Source organism: Lolium perenne, chromosome 6, assembly GCF_019359855.2.
Source record: "Lolium perenne isolate Kyuss_39 chromosome 6, Kyuss_2.0, whole genome shotgun sequence".
NCBI lineage: Eukaryota > Viridiplantae > Streptophyta > Magnoliopsida > Poales > Poaceae > Lolium > Lolium perenne.
In genome coordinates this window covers 180,210,550-180,229,435 of record NC_067249.2, presented here as the reverse complement: position 1 = coordinate 180,229,435, position 18,886 = coordinate 180,210,550, and the positions used below count along the sequence as shown (strand labels likewise).

Below are 18,886 nucleotides of genomic sequence, written 5' to 3'. Positions count from 1 at the left end.
GAAATTCAAAAACGTCAAAACGATCGAAAACGTTCATGTGAGAGATTTAAAAAATTGGGAAAAAATAAAAATATTGATTTTTTTGAAAAAAATCGAGCCAGAGTTTCCAAATGGCCGTTATTTCTATGCCGATAGCTTTGCCGTCGGCACAGGATGTTGTGCCAACGGCCAGTATGTGCTGACGGCAATTAGGTCTGTACCGAAAATATATTGGGCCAACGGCGGCCGTTGGCATAGGGTTGTGCCGACGGCATGGCAGCCGACGACACCTTGACTGGTTCCGTAGTGTCTTCTAGGTATGTTTACATTAGAGTATTGTTGGAATGTCAGTATGCAAAGTATATGACTAGATACGATGACTTGGAGAGTCTCTATATAACATATATTTTTATGATGGATTTTTATTGTTTGTGTATGTTTCCTTCCATCTAAATTCACCTTTTCTTTCTCAAACATTACAAGTGCTGTGATTTTAGTTTAAATTTAAACTAAAAGCATGACACCTATTATGAACTAGAGGAAGTAGTTTATGGAGTAATTAGGAGTTTAGGACTGAAGTCCCACTCTCCCAGTTCTCTGCAAAATTACCAAACGGCCACACCTGTTCTGGCTTGCTAAAACAGTAGGCCGCCACGGAGAATCAGCTCCGCATGCAAGGATGGAAGTGCCGAACCCCCGCGCTTTTCGCTCTTTGAATCGAGACTGCCAAGCCCCTTCTCCGTCCTATCCTGCGTGCGAAATCCAATTCATTCACCTACGCGTCCCGCACCTTCGGATCCCGCGCCGTGCGCAGGTGAAGGTCCGGCGGCCAGGGGGCAGCCATGCAGCCTTCCGCCGTGCGCGGCGCCCCGCAGTGGCTGCGCGGCCTGCTGTCGGAGGAGTTCTTCGACGCGTGCGCCGTGCACCCGGCGGAGCGCAAGAACGACAAGAACCACTTCTGCGCCGACTGCGCCGCCGCGCTCTGCCGCCACTGCCTCCCCCACGACCCCTCCCACAACGTCCTCCAGGTATACACGCACACATGCGCCGCGCGCCATCGAATCGATGCGATGTGGTGACCATGTTCTGATCGATCTTCTGGTTATTTGGCCTGACGGGGAAAGCAGATTTGGAAGTACGCGTCCTGCTTCGTCGTCCGCGTCGACGACCTGAAACTGTTCGATTGCACCGGCATCCAGGTACGCACACCACCGACATCGATATTGGCGTCATATCGCCTAATCCAGTCAGGTCTGATCACTCATCGTGTACGGCCTCGCGCATATGCCTGCAGTCGCACGCGGTGAGCGACCACGAGGTGGTGTTCCTGAACGAGCGCACGGCGAGGAAGCGCTCGGCCAGCGCGGAGAACCCCTGCGCCGCGTGCGCGCGGCCGCTCTCGTCGGGGCACGACTACTGCTCCCTCTTCTGCAAGGTAAACACTGCCCGAATCATAGACCGATCAGGCGATCATGTACGTAGGCGCGCGGCTTGATTTGACTCGCCCGTCGCAGGTGAAGCATCTTGGGGAGAGCGATCGGGGGCTGAGATGCGCGTTGCGCGTGAGCCGGAAGGCCGCCGCCGCCGCCGTCGGGGAGGATGCTGCTGTGCTGGAGCCGCATAACGGGAAGCGGCCGAGGGCGCCGTCGTCGGAGGCGGGGCCGAGCTGTGGCGGGCCGTCCCGGAAGCGGAGCCGGAAGCAGCTCCTGCCGGCTCGCTCGCCATTCTGTTGAGGAGGTGCGCCGGCATGTTAGACGGTTGTGATTGCGCTCTGTTGTTGTTCTTCGTTATGTTTATGTTGATTCTTTTTCCAGAGCTGCGCGCGATACTGTGTGGGATTCCTTGGCGGTTGTATTGAGTGGGTTTTTATTTAACAGGCATGAGTAGGAACTGATATCACTGATTCAGATCGAGAGTTGATTTTTGTTCTTAAGGCGTGAAACATAGACGTACACATTCAGCATGCAAGTCTTCAAATAGAACCTGAGTCTGAGAAGGCCCCCGAAAAACAAGAACCCGAAGGATCAAACATGGAGCCGGCTACAACTTCGTAAAAAAAATCAATTTCGTTGATTTTCAGAATAATTACGGATAAAGTGGCCCTAAAATAAAATTAGATGAAACATCATCTAATGATGCGCTAGATGATAACAATTAGTGAAATCGACACCGCACAGTACAAATCAACAAGTGGCCGGTCAAGTGTGACGGTGTGAGTCACTGACGGGGAAGAGCCGCCAATCTCCCTCTCGTGGCGCTCCTAGGGCGCCGCCGAGGGGCCCAGATCCCACTGCCAAACTCCTTCTTCCCGATCACCTCCCTTCCGCCGCTGCAGTCGGCTGCGGCAATCCCTTGGTTCCTAAGGTGCTAGGGGTGGAGGTCGCGTGACGATTCTCTTCGAAGGGGCGTCGAGAAGGTGGTTGATAGCGGTGGTCGGGATGGCAATCCCTAGTTAGGAGGCGGCTGCATCTGCCCTAGATCTTGAGGCGGTGGCCAAATCGTGGGCAGTGGAGGCATACCACAGGCCAAGGCACCTCGCCTAGACTCGCCCTGTTGAGGCGGCTTGTGTGTGTGTGTGGGGGGGGGGGCGGCTTGTGTGTGTGTGGGGGGGGGGGCTTGGGATGGTGGTTGCCCCTGGCTGAGCATCAATGAGGAAGTGGCTGCGATCTGCCGATGCGTTGCATTTGCAGGTTTGTGGGCATGTAGCCACGATCTAGTTTTGGACCTAGGTCTAGGTCGTAGGCAGCCATGACGCGGTGCAGGGGATCTGGTGGTGGCTTGATCACGTCGGCGGCATTCTACAGCAGCGCTATGAGCTACCATCTCCTCTAGTAGGTCGGGTAAATAAAGGTGGAGGTCATAGGGTTCCTTCTCGCACCAAGATGATGATCGGTCGGAAGCATGTCCTCGTTGATCTGGCTCAAGTGTCGTATTTCGGAAGGCTCCGTTGGCGAGCTCCACTAGGCGTATCGTGCCTGGAGATTGCTGGTTGGAAATGGATTTGGTCGTGCGTACTCGTGTTGTTTTTCTCTGACCGTTTGGTCTCAGAGGGATCGGTTCGAAATTATGTTGGCTGTTAATATTAGAAAAAGGCACATTCTCGTTCCATGGTGCCCGCGGAGAATGTCGTGGAAGCCGAGATCTAAGGGCTGTCATTTACAATTACCTCACATTTTGGGTTTAGTCAAAATTAAAATTTATGAAGTTTGACAAAAATAGAAGAAAAACATCCACACTCATAATACAAAATACATATACTTTGAAAATATAATTTATAGGCATTATAATACTTTAAAATTTACATTGTAGATCTTAATGTTTTTCTAAATATTTGACTACTTTTACCAAGTTTGACTTTCAATAACCTAAAACTCGAGGTAATGGAGGAGTACTGAAAAAACACATCTGTGCCGCCAAGAACCTGGACCGGGCCAAAACTAACGCAGATCACTTTGCAGTGGCAGCCCATCCCCGTTCTTTGCCCCTTCCCTCTCACCAGGCTCCAGCGGCGACGCCGCGACGGCCACCGCCAAGAATCCCGACCGGCCAAACCCCAGCAGACGCAGCCGACCAACCGCCCTCCTCCGCCGCCGCCCCTGGACCCAGCGCGGCCGCGGCCGCGTTCGGAACCATGCCGAGGCCTCCTCCGCCCGGCCGAGGCCCCCCGGGGGCCAGGCGGCCGATGCGGGACTTCTTCGCCGCCTGGCTCGGAACCCTCCGCTCGCCGCTCCTCCCGCTGCTCCGCCGCGCGCTCTCGTCCTCCTCCGGCTCCTGGAACGACCCGATCTCCTCGGCCGCCGCCGCCGTCGAGGCCCACTTCCAGGCGCACTGGTCCGCGCTCGACGCCGCCGCGCGCCAGGACCCCGCGCAGGCCGTCTGCGCCGGGGACTGGCGCTCGCCCCTGGAGCTCCCCTTCCTCTGGCTCGGCGACCTCCACCCCTCCCTCCTCACCTCCCTCCTCCGCTCGCTCTCGCCCTCGCCGCGCCTCCTCGCCGCCGCCGACCGCGTCGACCGCCGGATCCGGGCCGCCGTCCCCGCCGTCTCCGACCGCCTCCGCCGCGCGCAGGAGGCCTTCACCTCCGCCGAGCTGGCCGGCGCCGCCGACCTGGAGGCTTTCTTGGAGGAGCTCAAGGCCGTCGCCCTCGAGGCCAACCGGCTCCGCCGAGGCGTTCTTACGGAGCTCGTTGCCGCCGCCGGGGGCCAGCAGGCGGCGCTCTTCCTCGAGGCTCTGTCGCGCTTCATGCTCTCCTTGCACGACCCGGAGGTGCTCCGCCGCTTCGACCATTGCCGCCCCTCGCCCGGTAGTTAGCCCCCTCTTCTTGCCTCGCTGCTTCTAGCTGTTATACTACTATTTGTCCCGAGTTATCTTCTTTGTGCTGTGCAAATCTTGGTTTCTTGGAGGAATAGATAATATGGAAGCTCCATGTACGAAAATCTCAAGACAATGTTAATACAAGGACATCCTTTCTACTATATGTTTGGCTCTGACTGTTACCGTGTCTGACGGAAATTGTAAGATCTTAGAGCAGATGCTAAGATATGCAAGGAAAATTTGTAATGGTGTGTGATTGGAGTTATTGCTAAGATGTATCACATTAGTTGGTCTTACCTTTGTCTGAATTGTTTCCTGAAATTTTGGACAAATTGAACTGTATTAAGTAAATAAATGTTATCAGTAGCTAGCCCAGTTGGATTTTCATGAAATGAAGAAACAGTTTATGCTGCTTGCTGCATGTTCTTTTGTCGTCTGACTGAAATGTTGTTTGCCATTTAACTCTTTCAGACTGGAAACATTTGCTAAATTAGTACTTCCCCTTGTTCTTTCTCTGAACTAGCTACCATCGTTTGTGTCTGAAACTGAGATGGGAAGCACATTGTTTATTTGATTTTGCATCATTTTATCCGGTACTTGCTGTAAGTTGTGCTTTCGGAAATGTAAATTTGACAAGAGTAAGTGTTACTACATGACTCCTAATGTTCAATTGCCCTATGCTAATTTCAATTCATTTTGCTACCTGGTTACATTATGCTAGACAACATGAAAAGTAAATGTTTGGCACGCTAGCCAGTTGAACACTACCAGAAGATGCCAGCTCACTATATTTTTGGCAGCAGTGCCACCAAGTTTAATTCGAATAAGATTTATCATTCATCCAATGATCTTCCTATGAGTTATCAAGTCATTAGTATTGCTGTAATCATGCATTAGCCATTGGACAGAATTGTTTAATGGCGTATTTGCCCCAATTGTACCTAAACACATGTGGTTTGTCTGAAGTCCATTATTCAGAGTCGTGCTGTTGGCTGGAACAAATATTTATGGCTCTAATGGCAAAGAGACAAACTGGATTGATTATTCTTGGACTGAGAATATGGTTAGAAATACAACAAAAAGTTATCAGGTAGTCATCACTTTGAGCTTATTATCAGTCAGATTCAGAACTTGGAGTCGGTTGGCTTAAGGTATTTTTTTTCTTGTGCTCCATGATTATTTTGATTTTAATTATAACAATACATGTTGAAAGTCGAGCTAAGTCTCCTTTCGTAAGTAAAATTTTACAGTTTTGGTAAATAATGTGAAATAAGACTTTCTGGAAAGAGCAAGTTTACTAGAATCTTGTCAACTGTCAAGATCGGGTGAAAACAGTTAGGGATGGTAATTTTACCCATGGCTACCTGACCGGCTGAACCCCGGAAGGGCATCGATCGTGTGTGTGTATGATTCATTGCCCATGGGTTGTCAGATTAATATTAAAATATTTAAGTAAATGCTTTTATATATTCTATATGGCATATGAGTTTATCGAGTGTACACAACAAAAGAGTTAAACTGTAATCTCACTGACCACTTCCATGCATAGTATGGAGTACCATTAACTTTACAACCATATATGAAATGTCTGACTGAGCACAAGCTGTACTTTGCCACAACTTTGCTATGTTGGGGGAAAATAGGTCCCGGGACAATTACCTTCTGTCGAAAGTTTATCTTTGGTGTCAATCTGAAGGGCAGTTAACCACTGGATAAGATTGCGTATTTAACATTGTTTTTCTTTCAGATGCATAGATTATTCAAAGCTTCCCTAACGAATATTATACTTATTAAATATCTTAATTTTTGCATTCTTGTTGCTGGGCACACATTTATCTGCATTAGCTTGGAGAACTATTTCCCAAGAAACTGGACCAGATGCAGTGTGTAGAATTGGGTTCCCCACACTAGTCAGAACAGAAATCTAAGTTATGTGGTCCAAAGCAATAGGGATTCCTAGCTATGTAATGAAACTCAGAGTACTATGTATTCTTGTGGTCCAATTCAATGCATCAACTTACAAGCTACAGTCTTATACTAAGTAATAAGTAAATAAATGTGGCTGGTTAGCATCGTAAACCCATCGTGGTTCTGAATAACAGTGTTTTTACTGTGCTTCCATGTGAGGATAACACTGCTGGGTTAGGTAATGGTCTCCAAAAATAAATCCTAAGATCCAAAGGTTTGCATAATATATCCACTATGGGCGGATGGTCCTCTTGACCTCTGATGGAGGATGCCCTCTAGGGTTCTTGTTGTTTCCAGTCTGGCAGTTGCACTTGTATATGGCTATAACAGCTATTCGTGTCCATATTGTTCTCTTCTTGTTTTACCTAAAGAAAAGTACCAAGTTGAAATGATGGAACGACGATTCCACATTTTCCTTGACATGGCTTCAAGAACGAAATGTTCCTCTCGTCTTAAATTCAGATAAATGGTGTAGCAGTCTTCAGTGTTCTATTTCATTCATCTGACAATCCCATAAATTTACACATTTTCATAAATAGCATTAAATCTTGTAAACTTTGAAACTTCGAGTAGTAATTACAATTATTTTGTCTAACTGGCTTTTGTGCACTTTTCCATCTTTTACCTCTTTGGGCCTAGCATAGGTGCAGTTGTCAGTCTATATGATATCTTGCTGCCCTGTTGCCCACGCATGTTCCCCATTAATTATACAAAATAAAATACCAAGTTGTAGCATTGGTTACCATAAACTTTGGAAGATCTTGGAAGCTTTTGCAATCTTTCATTGCAGAAGTGCATCAAATAAAGCAAACTTTTTGAGACTGTTGGAGAGCTGCATGTGAATTACATCAAATAATGATATCCTTGTGCTCAAAGTGGCTTGGCAAGGAGGGATGAACTGCAAATTGCCTTTTTCATCTGCCAAGTTGGGGCATTCTGTCGTACTTCCTAGTTCTTTGGATTTTTGAATCACAAGCTTCCCTTGCTAGCTTTGACCATTCGGTGTGATGCTGGTATATTGCGAAACTGTTGCCGTGCCCTGTGTTTGTTTGTTTGTTTGCATAGTTAGTTACAAGTGGAAACTTTTGAAACAACATGTGTGCAGCTTTTTGTTTCGTTATGCAACATGTGGGGTTTGTTAATCACAGTGTTAAGAGACATTAAGACGATAAGATCAACACTCTTTGCTGGCTGGCTTGCACCTGTTAACGTCTAAGCTTGTAGTTATCCAAAACACCTAAGTAGATCTGAGGGAGCACATAACACATGGTTCTGAACTAAATGTACTTGAGATTGTATGTTTTCTTGGTTTCTTTGAGGAACAGATAATATGGAAGCTCCATGTAAGAAAATTTCAAGACAATGTTAATATGCACAACGGGGAGGACATCCTTTCTCTATGTTTGACTGTGACTGTTCCTGTGTCTGACGGAAGTTCTAAGACCTTGGAGCAGATGGTAAGATATGCAAGGAAAATGCTGTGCAAATTCTATTTGTAATGGCGTGTGATTGGAGTTATTCTCTGTATTGTTAAGACATATTGCATTAGGTCTTATCTATTTCTGAATTGTTTCCTGAAACTTTGGACAAATTGAACTGTATTGCTTAAATGTTATCAGTAGTCAGTTGGATTTTCATGAACTATGAAGAAACAATTAGTGCCCTTTTAGATGATTTATGCTGCTTGTTGTATGTATATGTCCTTTTGATGTTTAGCTGAAATATTGTTTGTCATTTAACTCTTTCAGACTAGAAACGTTTGCAAAATTAGTACTTCCCATGTTCTTCCTCTGAAAGAAAATCTCGTTACATTAGCAATGCTGGAATGCACTGTGTTGTTCACATTGGGTACAACTGTACATAGGGCCATAGGTATCAGTATTACTTTTTATATTGCCTGTGTAGATCTTATTGGTGATAAAAAGTGCTGATCTATGCTAGGTTGATAGTAATTGACCCATCAATTCATTTGCCGAGAGTTAACAGACTTCTACATCAGATTGCTTTCATGTGCAAGTTTTGCATGAAATGTACTTTGGCCTCACAAGCTATAACTAGCATCTTTTGTGTCTGAAACTGAGATGCGACACACATTGTTTATTTCATTTTGCAACATTTTGTTCAATACTTGCTGTAAATTATGCTTTCGCTCAGGAAACAAATGTATTTCTGAAAGTAAATTTGCCGAGAGTAAGTGTTACTACATGACTTCTAATGTTCAATTACCTTATGCTAGTTTCTATTCATTTTTTTTACCTGGTTACATTATGCTAGACAACATGAAAATTAAATAGTTGGCATGTTAGCTAGTTGAACACTACCACTCTACCAGAAGATGCCAATTCACTATATTTTAGGCAACAGTGCTGCCAAGTTTAATTCACATAACAGTGATAATTCTTCCAATAATCTTCCTATGGGTAATTCAGTCATTAGTATTGCTGCAATCATGCATTAGCTATTGGACAATATTGTTTAAGGGTGCCCAGTTCAATCAATTTGTACCTAAACACATGTGGTTTTTCTGAAGTTCATTCTTCCAAGTCATGCTGGGGTGGAACAAATATTTATGGCTTGTTATGGCGACAAACTGGATTGATTATTACTTGGACTAATAAGGTTAGAAATACTATAACGCATTATTAAGTAGTCATCACTTTTAGCTATTATTACTAGTCAGAATCAGAACTTGGAGTCGGTTCTTTTGTTATGCTCTGATTATTTAATTTTATTTATAATTATACATGAATACAAATTGAGTCAAGTCTCATTTTGTAATTACAATTTTATGGTTTCATTAAATATTTTCGAGAAATAAGATTTTTTTTACAGTAGAAATAAGACTTTCTGGGAAGAGAAACTTTACTAGAATCTTGTCAACTGCCATGATTTTGTGAAAATATAGTGACGGTAATTTTAACCATGGTCACCTGGGGCATGTTTGGTTTACGCCTACACCAGCCCAACCAAATTCTGGCGTCACCAAATTATTGGTGAACGAATCTGCCACCCCTGGGTTGCCCACGGATTGGCGTAAAAATGAACTGTGTCTCTCCGCTTGGGCTCGGCTAGCCAAAAATTTGGATGCTAAACAAACAGGAGCCAAAGGGCAAAGGCGTACCAAACTTTTGGTGAGGCTACTGTTGGCTCCAAACCAAACATACCCCTGATCCGTGGGGTTAGGGCATCGATCGTGCGTGTGTACAATTGATTGCCCCTGGGTTACCAGATTGATAATAAAATAGTTAAGTATTTTTTCCCATATGACATTGTTTTTCCTTGGATCCGTATCAAAGACTAAACATATGTTGGCGTGATAGCTACTTGAACAGTACCAGAAGATGCCAATTCACTATATTTTGGGCAGCACTGTTGCCAAGTGTAATTCGAATAACAGTTACAATTCTTCCAATGATGTTCCTATGGGTAATTGAGTCATTAGCACTATATTTTGGGCAGCAGTGTCGCAGCAACCATGCATTAGCTATTGGAAAAATTGTTTAACGGCTTATTTGGCTCCAATTCAATCAATTTGTACCTAAACACATGTGGTTTGTCTGAAGTTCATTTTTCAAAGTCGTGCTGCTGGGCTTGAACAAATATTTATGGCTCTAATGGCAAAGAGACAAACTGGATTGGTTATTCTTGGACTGATAATAAGGTTAGAAATACGACAAATAGTTATCAGGTAGTGATCACTTCGAGCTATTAATAACTTATTATCAGTTAGCATCAGAAATTGGAGTCAGTTGATTTCAGGATTTTTTTTCTTGTGCTCCCATGGTTACTTGATTTTAACTATAAGTACACATGTTGATACTCGAGCCAAGTCTTATTTTGTAAATACATATTTACAGTTTCAGTAAAGATTGAGAAGTAAGACTTTCTGGAAAGAGCAAATTTACTTCTGTCCGTTCACTAATGTAAGACGTTTTGGAAATCTGAATTGTACAAGGTCAGCAGTAACCCCTGTGAATACTCCGCCACTATGAAAAGTTCTTAGCTTTCCAAAATGTATTACATAGTGAACAGAGGCTGTAGAATCTTAAAAAGTTTCAAGATTGGGTGAAAACACATAGGGATGGTAATTTTACCCATGGCTACCTGACCCCGGGGGAAGGGTATCGATCGTGCGTTTGTATGATTCATTGCCCATGAGTTATCAGATTAATATTAAAATATGTAAGTAAATGTTTTTGTTCTATATGACAAGTGAGTTCATGGAGTGGTACACAAAAAAGTGAGTGAAACTGCAAGTTCACTAACCACTTCAATGCATAGTACCATTAACTTTCCAACTATATATGAAATGTCTGACTGAGCACAAACTGTACTGCACCTTAACTTTGCTATGTTGGGGGAATAGTTCCACGGGCAATCACCTTCCCTTGAAAGTTAATCTTTGGTGTCAATCTGAAGGGCAGTTAACCACTGGATACGATTCCGTTTAACATTGTTGTATTTGGATCTGTACCAAAGACTAGACTTATGTTTGTGAATTCCACACTTGGTGGCAGTTGCAAGATGTATTTTAGATGCATAGATTTTTCAAAGCTTCCCTGACCAATACTATTATACTTTTATTCTTCGCTTGAACTTATTGCCTTTGTATTCTTGCTGTTGGGCATAAATTTTCTGCAATAGCTTGGACAACTATTTCCCTAGAAACTGGACCAGATGCAGTGTGTAGAATTGGGTTTACACAGACTAGTCAAGACAGAAACCTAGGTTATGTGTGGTCCAATGCAATAGGAGTACCTAGCTATAACTCAGAATAGTACTGTATGTATTATGGTGGTGCAATTCAATGCATCAGAAGCTCGACTTACAAGCTACAGTCTTATACTAAGTAAATAAATGTGACTGGTTAGCATTGTAAACTCATTGTGGTCCTAAAGAACAGTATCTTGACAGTGCTTCCATGTGAGGATAGTACTGCTGGGTTAGGTAATGGTCTCCAAAAATGCATCCTAAGATCCAAATGTTTGCATAGTAGATCCACTATGTGTGGATGGCCCTCTTGACTTCTGATGAATGATGCCCTCTAGGGTTCTTGTTGTTTTCAGTCTGGCAGCTGCACTTATAGATGCCTGTGACAGATCTTGTAGAAGTCGTGTCCATATTGTTCTCTTCTCGTTTAACCTCAGGAAAATACCAAGCTGAAATGATGGAACGAGGAATTCACATTGTCCATAGCAGAGCGTCAAGAACGAAATGTTCTTCTCTTTTTGTTAGTTCACTTAAAGGGTGTAGCAGTATACGGTGATTCTTTTTATTCATCTCACAATGCCATAAATTTACTTCTCACATATTATAAATTAGCATTTATATCTGTAGAACTTTGAAACTTCTAAAGTAATTATAATTATTTTGTCTAGGTAGTTTTTGTGCAGTTCTTCCATCTTCTACCTCTTTGGGCCTAACATGGCTGCAGTTGTCAGTGTTTATGTTATCTTGCTGCCCTGTTGCCCTGACATGTTTCCCATTAATTAATTATACAAAAGAAACACCAAGTTGTAACATTAGTTAGCACGAACTTTTGAAGATCTTGGAAGTTTTTGCAATCTCTCATTGCAGAAGTGCATCAAATAGTAATATACTATTTGAGGCTATGCAGGAGAGCTGAGCATGTGAATTACATCAAGTAATAATATCCTTATGCTTGCCTTCGCTGGGCAAGGAGGGATGAACTGCAAAAGTGCAAATCGAAGTTGTTTTTCTCATCTGCCAAGTTGAACCATTTTGTCGTGCCGCCTACTCTTTGATTCTGGAGTCATATAAGTAAAATGCCTTGGGCTCTCATTGTGATGCTGGTTTAGTAAGAAGCTGTTGCCGTGTCCTGTGTTGTGTCTGTTTGCTTGTTTGTTTGCTTGCATAGTGACAAGAGGAAACTCCTGAAGTCTGTGCACAACTTTTTGTTTCGTTGTGCGGGCATGTGGTGTTTGTTAATCACAGTGATAAGGGACATGAAGATGATAAGATCAACAATCTTTGCTGGCTGGCTTGTACTTGTTTAGCGTCATAAGCTTCATAGTTATCCAAATGACCTAACTTAGCAGATCTGAGGGATGCACACAACACATGCTTCTGAACTAAATGTACTCTACTTGAGATTGTATGTTTTCCTTGTTGGCCAACCAGATCATCCATCACTAGTCCTTGCTTTGGGTACTCTTTCAAGTTTCAAAAAGCATTGCATTGGTGTGTGTGGCGTGCCTCGCATTGCTGTCCTATTGGCCCTGAACAATTTTCTTGGTACTTGCCCGGTTGCTCTGTGTTGCCCATCGATTGTAATGACTCCTGTACTGTATATAGTGCATATGGGCACGTCTAGATTGCTGCGTGCCTGAATCTGATTTCAGGCATCAGGATCCTATTGACTAGTTACTGACCACATACGTGTCTTCCCACTGCAGGCATCTTTGGGAAGCACGAGACACGGTAGCAACTGCCGAGGCGCAAGAACTGGCAGTCAGCGAGGCGAGGAGACCAAACCGAGAAGGCAGATCTCTTTTTTCCTGTTTAGGTATGGTCAAGTACACATAAACTTTGCTACATTGGGTGCCCATCATGCATTCAGCACATGCCCAAAATTTTCTAATGCTCGTGCTATTGGCTTTGCCTCTTGGCAGTCAGGTAGCGGCGGCATTATGTGGCGGAGGTCGCGTCCAGGCGACTCGAAAACGTTAGCCAGCATCGATCCAGGGGTCAATTGCATCGGCCGGTGCTCGTGGATCGGCCGGGGACGCATCACGAACGTCGCCAGCACTGACGTTCCGGTGTTTAACACCTGTTCAAATCTACTACGTAATGCCGTATCGGTTTAGTTGGAAGCTGAAAATGAAGAGGGATTCGCTGTGGCTGCACGTTTTTGTTTATAATGACTGGTGGTGTGGTGTTAACATCTTCGTGAAGTAGTCTAGCCACCGACCGTTACGTGTGTTGTTGTATTCTATTGGAGCTATACGTATGCAGTAGAAGTTTCTCGTGGTCCGTTTCAGTCAGAGTATCTACCCCAAATCTTTGCTGACCATTCATGTGCAATTTCCCCTTTGCTTGATTGTCTTTTCCTGGCTTCGGCTCGTCTTGGAGGTGTACGGAGAACGGCGCCGTATATACGTTTTCTTTTCGGTTCAGAGCTTTCTATGTGGGGTTTATGTCAACATCGATGGTGGCCATCGGCGATGCTGTTGAGTGTTGAGTGAGTGGTGCCTAGTTTATGTGCTGAACCGTCATTTGTTTATCTCATCTTCTTCGTTTGGTTCCAGCCACCAGGCATGGCGAACCGCTGTATTTTGTCTGTGAGCAACGTTCAGCCTCTCCTGCCCCATTGTTTCTAGCTTCCACCCCGAGGAGAAAAAGAAGAAAACGATAGCTAGCTCTTTGCGGTCGCAGCTCTTCGACTCGCCCAAGAGCCAAATAGCTCTGGTCCTCGGCAGATTGGCAATGTGTGCACGGTCGCAGGCACCCAGGACCGATCACTGGCGGCGACAGCTTTAATATCACAAGCAAGGACAGGTCTCAAGTCGCCTCTCTGGAACGTCGTCCGGTAACAGCATCGAATTAGCGTATAGGAAAACCCTAGGACTTGTCCGGACAGTAGCGGCGTCATTGTTGCTTTTCTTGTTGGAGGTGTTACTTCGTATGTGGATGATCCAGAGTGCTAGCTAGGAGCGTGGTGGGACTTGTCCGGAGGGTGCAACGGTGGCGACTCATCTTCGTTTTCCGTCGATATGCCGCTGTCGGCATTTTGTTTCTCTTTTTTTTCCTTTTTTTTCTTTTGGGCTTGGTTGTGATGCGACCTCAGCGTGCTTGTTGTATCCGGTGGTTGCTATATTAATATAGTGGAGCGAAAGCCTATTTCAAGGAGGAACAATGCTGAATTAGCTCTATTTGAGGTGCTGGCACAGGTTGCCTTTAGCTGCGCACTCAATACAGTCCTCCCAAAATATGTTTTGCTTTTTTCTCCTGAAATTTAACCATGATTCTACATAGAAGGTAAAAATACAAATAAAATAATTTATACAATTTAAATAGAAATAAATTAGTTTTACGGAAGCAAGAGGACTCTGGTGATCATATGAATGATCATCATTCGCTGGATCTCTGTACCCACTCTTGATGATCATGCTGTTCATGACCACATGAACATTCACCACCTCTTACCGTCCAACATCTGATCTTGAGACCATGCAAGAGTTTGGAGCATAACAAATGCCCGTACTACATCCTTCTAGACGTGAAGCAAAGTGATATTTTTTATAACAAAGATCTTCACTAATGTCAACCATCATGGATAGATGGCATCGGCCAGTGGTATATTGGTGATCATTGACCTTATAGTTGCACTCTTGAGCATGCCCTTCAGCAAGTCTCGCACATCGGCGAGCGCTGCAACACGTTAATATCATTGTGAGATTTCGTCATGCCAAAACAAAACTGCCAAATCCATAGATCAAAACTTTCCACAACTTCAAGTACCATAGTGCACGCTCCACAATGAGCTATGCAGATACATTACCAAGTAAATGGATAATTCTTCTATAAGCAATGCATGCAATCGATACTTCCAAGCATCATAAAAAATCCTCTTACAGAGTTATGTGCCATAATCTTAGTTGTTCTACTTTATTTGGTCCTCTCGGTTAAAATGGTCGTCATCACCGTCATGTAGAACTTATACATCATGACTTCAATGTATGTGGACTCAGCCATGTGTATGTAGTTTTCAGTTGTATCTATAAGAGCTCCGTATGCAATCATCCTCATAAAAGCAGTGCATTTCTAAATCACGAAGTAGGTATCGTACTCCCTCGCACCATGCACTAGGCGGTTAACAATCCCTTGTTCATCATGTATCCACTAGTAGGAAACTAGCTATAGGTGGGGCACCACACTTCTATGTCGCACCTATTTTGCATGCACCAGAGAAGGTGCGCCACTGAAATAGCATACTTTTATGGAGCACCACACCCACATGCGCCACGGAAATATGGTGGGCCTCACCCCGGCTAGCCCTAATAATTGGTTTCACTATTTCTGTGGCCACAGAACCATGTGCGCCACATAATGTCTTAATTCTGCTTGGTCATCCCTTGTTCAGTGCATGAAGGACCGCGACCTCTTTACGGAGGTGTTCATACGGTTGGAGGTACGGTGAAGGATTTTTTTATCTAACATGGACGACTGCAAAACCTTTTTAAAGTAGCAAAGCACCCTTTATCGAAAAAAATAAGGCCGCCAAAAATCCTTTAGAGTATATATTGCCTCTTTGGCAAAATAGACGGCGTATAGGCTAAGCTAAGCTGTCGGTGTCGGAAGGGGGCAACGGCGACGATGATTCAACGGGTGTGAAAGATGCCTCGAGGAGGAGAGAGGAGAGGACTGTATTGAGTGCGCAACTAAAGGCAACATGTGCCGGCGCCTCAAATAGAGCTAATTTGGCGATGTGTGCACGGTCACAGGCACCCAGGACCGATCACTAGCGGCGGCAGCTTTAATATCACAACCAAGGACATGTCTGAAGTCGCCTCTATGGAACGTCGTCCGGTAACAACACCGAATTAGTGTACCGGGGGAAACCCTAGGAATTGTTCGGGTACGTCATTGTCGCTTTTCTTGTTGAAGATGTTGCTTGGTATGTGGGCGATTCAGAGTGCTAGGAGCGTGGTGGGACTTGTCCGGACGACGCAGCGGTGGCGACTCATCTTCGTTTTCAGTCGATCCGACAGTGTCGGCATTTTGTTTCTCTTTTCTTTCTTTATCTTTTCTTTTGGGCTTGGTTGTGCTTCGGTCCTAGCATGATTGTTGTATCGTGAGGTTGCTATATTAATATAGCGGGGCGAAAGCCTATTTTAAGGAGGAACATCGCCAAATTAGCTCTATTTGAGGCGCCGGCACAGGTTGCCTTTAGCTGCGCACTCAATACAGTCCTCCCAAAATATGTTTTGTTTTAATCTCCTGAAATTTAACCATGATTCTACATAGAAAGTAAAAGTACAAATAAAATAATTTGTACGATTTAAATATAAATAAATTAGTTTTACGGACGCTGGATCTCTGCGCCCACTCTTGATAATCATGCCGTTCATGACCACACGAACATTCATCACCTCCTACTGTTCAACATCTGATCTTGAGACCATATAAGAGTTTGGAGCATAATAAATGCCCGCATGACATCCTTTCAGACGTGAAGCAAAGTGATATTTTTTATAACAAAGATCTTAACGAATGTCAACCATCATGGATAGATGGCATCGGCCAGTGGTATATTGGTGATCATTGATCTTATAGTTGCACTCTCGAGCATGCCCTTCAGCAAGTCTCGCACATCGGCGAGCGCTGCAACACGTTAATATCATTATAAGATTTCGTCATGCCAAAACAAAACTGCCAAATCCATAGGTCAAAACTTTCCACAACTTCAAGTACCACTGTGCACGCTCCACAATGAGCTCTGGAGATACATTACCAAGTAAATAGACAATTCTTCTATAAGAAATGCATGCAATCGATGCTTCCAAGCATCATACAGAATCCTCTTACGTCATGATCTTAGTTGTTTCTACTTCATTTGGTCCTCTCGGGTAGAATGGTCGTCATCACCGTCATGTAGAACTTATACATCATGACTTCAATGTATGTGGGCTCAGCCATGTGTATGTAGTTATAAGAGCTCCATATGCAATCATCCTCATAACAACAGTGCATTTTTAAATCACGAAGTAGGTATCGTACCATGCACTAGGTGGTTAACAATCCCTTGGTCATCCTATAGCGCCGCCAAAAATTCCTTGTTCACCCCTTGTTCAGCGCATGAATGACCATGACCTCTTTACGGAGGTGTCTATACGGTTGAAGGATACACTGAAGGATTTTTTTTATCTAATATGGACAGCTGCAAAACCTTTTTTAAGTAGCAACCTTTAACGAAAAAAATAAGGCCGCCAAAAATCCTTTAGAGTATATATTGCCTCTTTGGCAAAATAGACGGCGTATAGGCTAAGCTAAGCTGTTGGTGTCGGAAGGGGGCAACGGCGACGATGATTCATCGGGTGTGAAAGATGCCTCGAGGAGGAGAGAGAGGAGAGGTTGCGGGGAAAATGGGCTAGATCGCTGGCATGTGGCACATGTATCCGACATGCTGCTTATCTCAAGCACTTTCAAATGGCTCCAAAGTTAGTCTGGAAGTGCCAAACAAGTTATTGAACCGCACCGAATGAAAATATGGAATGGGGTGCCGTGGCTGGACATGGTTTTCGTGGAGCGCCCCTAGTAACCCTGTTGGGAGAACTAGGCGGGGCCGGGGCTGGGACGCCCTTGATACTTGGCCAGGTTCCTGACCGACGGTAGCAGCTACCATGGACGTTGTTGACTGTTGTAAACAAGTTGGAGAAAAGCTATTGCTACGAGTTGCAAGTTGGTGCTGGCCAGGTCTAGTCGAGAACGTGCAGCCGACAGCTACGGCGAAAAGCCAGTGTGTGTTGTTTTCGTGCCGATGGAGGGTGGTACCCTGCGAAAAGTTCGCGGCAATCACGACGGCGATGGCGACGGCGCGCGACGACGACGGGGTACTCCGTCTCCGACGCTCACCGGCGGAGCCCGGCCGGTGGCACCAGCAGTGGCTCGAGTACTGAAAGCGAGCGCACGCACCTGCAGCTCGACCGGGTTTCGGCCGTCCGGACTCCGGGGACGCGCCAGCGGCCAGCGGCTGTCTCCGGTGGCAGCACGTCCCTGTCGTCGCGCGAAAGCGAGAGGGGGGACGGTCGCCGGTCGGGCCGGGAGTCAGTAACCGTGGACGGGGCGGCGTGGTGGTAGGCTGTTTCCTGGCGACGGCGGCCGGGATGGACGTGGACCACGAGGCGGCCGTGAGTGACCACTGCTGCGGGTCCGACGAGTCGACGCTGATGCGACTCCAGCTCCACGGTGACGAGGACGCGGCCGCCGCGAGCCGGACGTGGACGGGGAGGGTGGACCGGGTGTCAGCGCAAGCCGTGGGGCCCACGTGCGGGTGGGGCTACGCGTCGGTCCGTCGGTCCGGTGGTTGAAGGCGAGCTGCGCGCGGTCGCTGGCGACCAGTTCGGGGGAAATTGCTGCATGCACACACACATGGCTTCCCTCTGTATGGATTTTTGTTACTTCTTCCGTTTGGAAATAACGGGCTCCGATTAGTCTAGTTTTGCATGTATCCATATATGCCAATCCAGACAAACCCGAGTTATTTTTTTTTTTGCGAAACACAACACACATACGTACACCCTACAGCTATGAGCACCTCTGAGAAACTGAATCTAAGAAACTAAACCGGCGGGCCTTGAGATTGACGAAGTTACCATGAACGCCTCGCTGTCGCCTCCCACTAAAAAATATTTCTCCTTTTAATGAGATACCAAAATATAAAATCTAGAATTTGAGTTAACTCTGGTAGGCTAAGGATGCCACTACCCTCCGAGTCATTAACTGGTGAAGGAGGAAATACATGAGATTTTTATGTCATGTCAGTGTTCTCATCTTCTGAAATCTTTCGAGTATAGGCTAAAAAAATAAATCTTTTGAGCATGTACAACTTATGTGATGCAAAATAAATTATACATGTTCTATACTGCTAAAATATCTACGCTAAAA

General features: G+C 45.2%; 2 protein-coding genes across 3 annotated transcripts; both read left to right on the top strand.

Moving 5' to 3' along the window:
- Positions 1 to 735: 735 nt before the first annotated feature.
- LOC127309433 (protein RGF1 INDUCIBLE TRANSCRIPTION FACTOR 1) lies at positions 736 to 1,912 on the top strand. Its single transcript, XM_051340298.2, has 4 exons — positions 736 to 1,007; positions 1,107 to 1,178; positions 1,274 to 1,414; positions 1,494 to 1,912. Exons 1-4 carry the CDS (start codon positions 822 to 824, stop codon positions 1,710 to 1,712), a joined length of 618 nt encoding a protein of 205 aa, XP_051196258.1. The 5' UTR covers positions 736 to 821; the 3' UTR covers positions 1,713 to 1,912.
- Positions 1,913 to 3,415: 1,503 nt separating this feature from the next.
- On the top strand, positions 3,416 to 13,304 carry LOC127306783 (protein INAPERTURATE POLLEN 1 homolog). 2 transcript variants are annotated; one of them, XR_007854867.2, is made up of 3 exons: positions 3,416 to 4,280; positions 12,676 to 12,785; positions 12,892 to 13,304. XR_007854867.2 is itself a non-coding variant. In XM_051337488.1 (1 exon), exon 1 carries the CDS (start codon positions 3,611 to 3,613, stop codon positions 4,286 to 4,288), a length of 678 nt encoding a protein of 225 aa, XP_051193448.1. In that variant the 5' UTR covers positions 3,416 to 3,610; the 3' UTR covers positions 4,289 to 4,587. The 2 variants fall into 2 exon arrangements, 1 of the variants encoding a protein (XP_051193448.1); XM_051337488.1 differs by lacking the exons at positions 12,676 to 12,785; positions 12,892 to 13,304 and having other exon boundaries at positions 3,416 to 4,587.
- Positions 13,305 to 18,886: the final 5,582 nt, after the last annotated feature.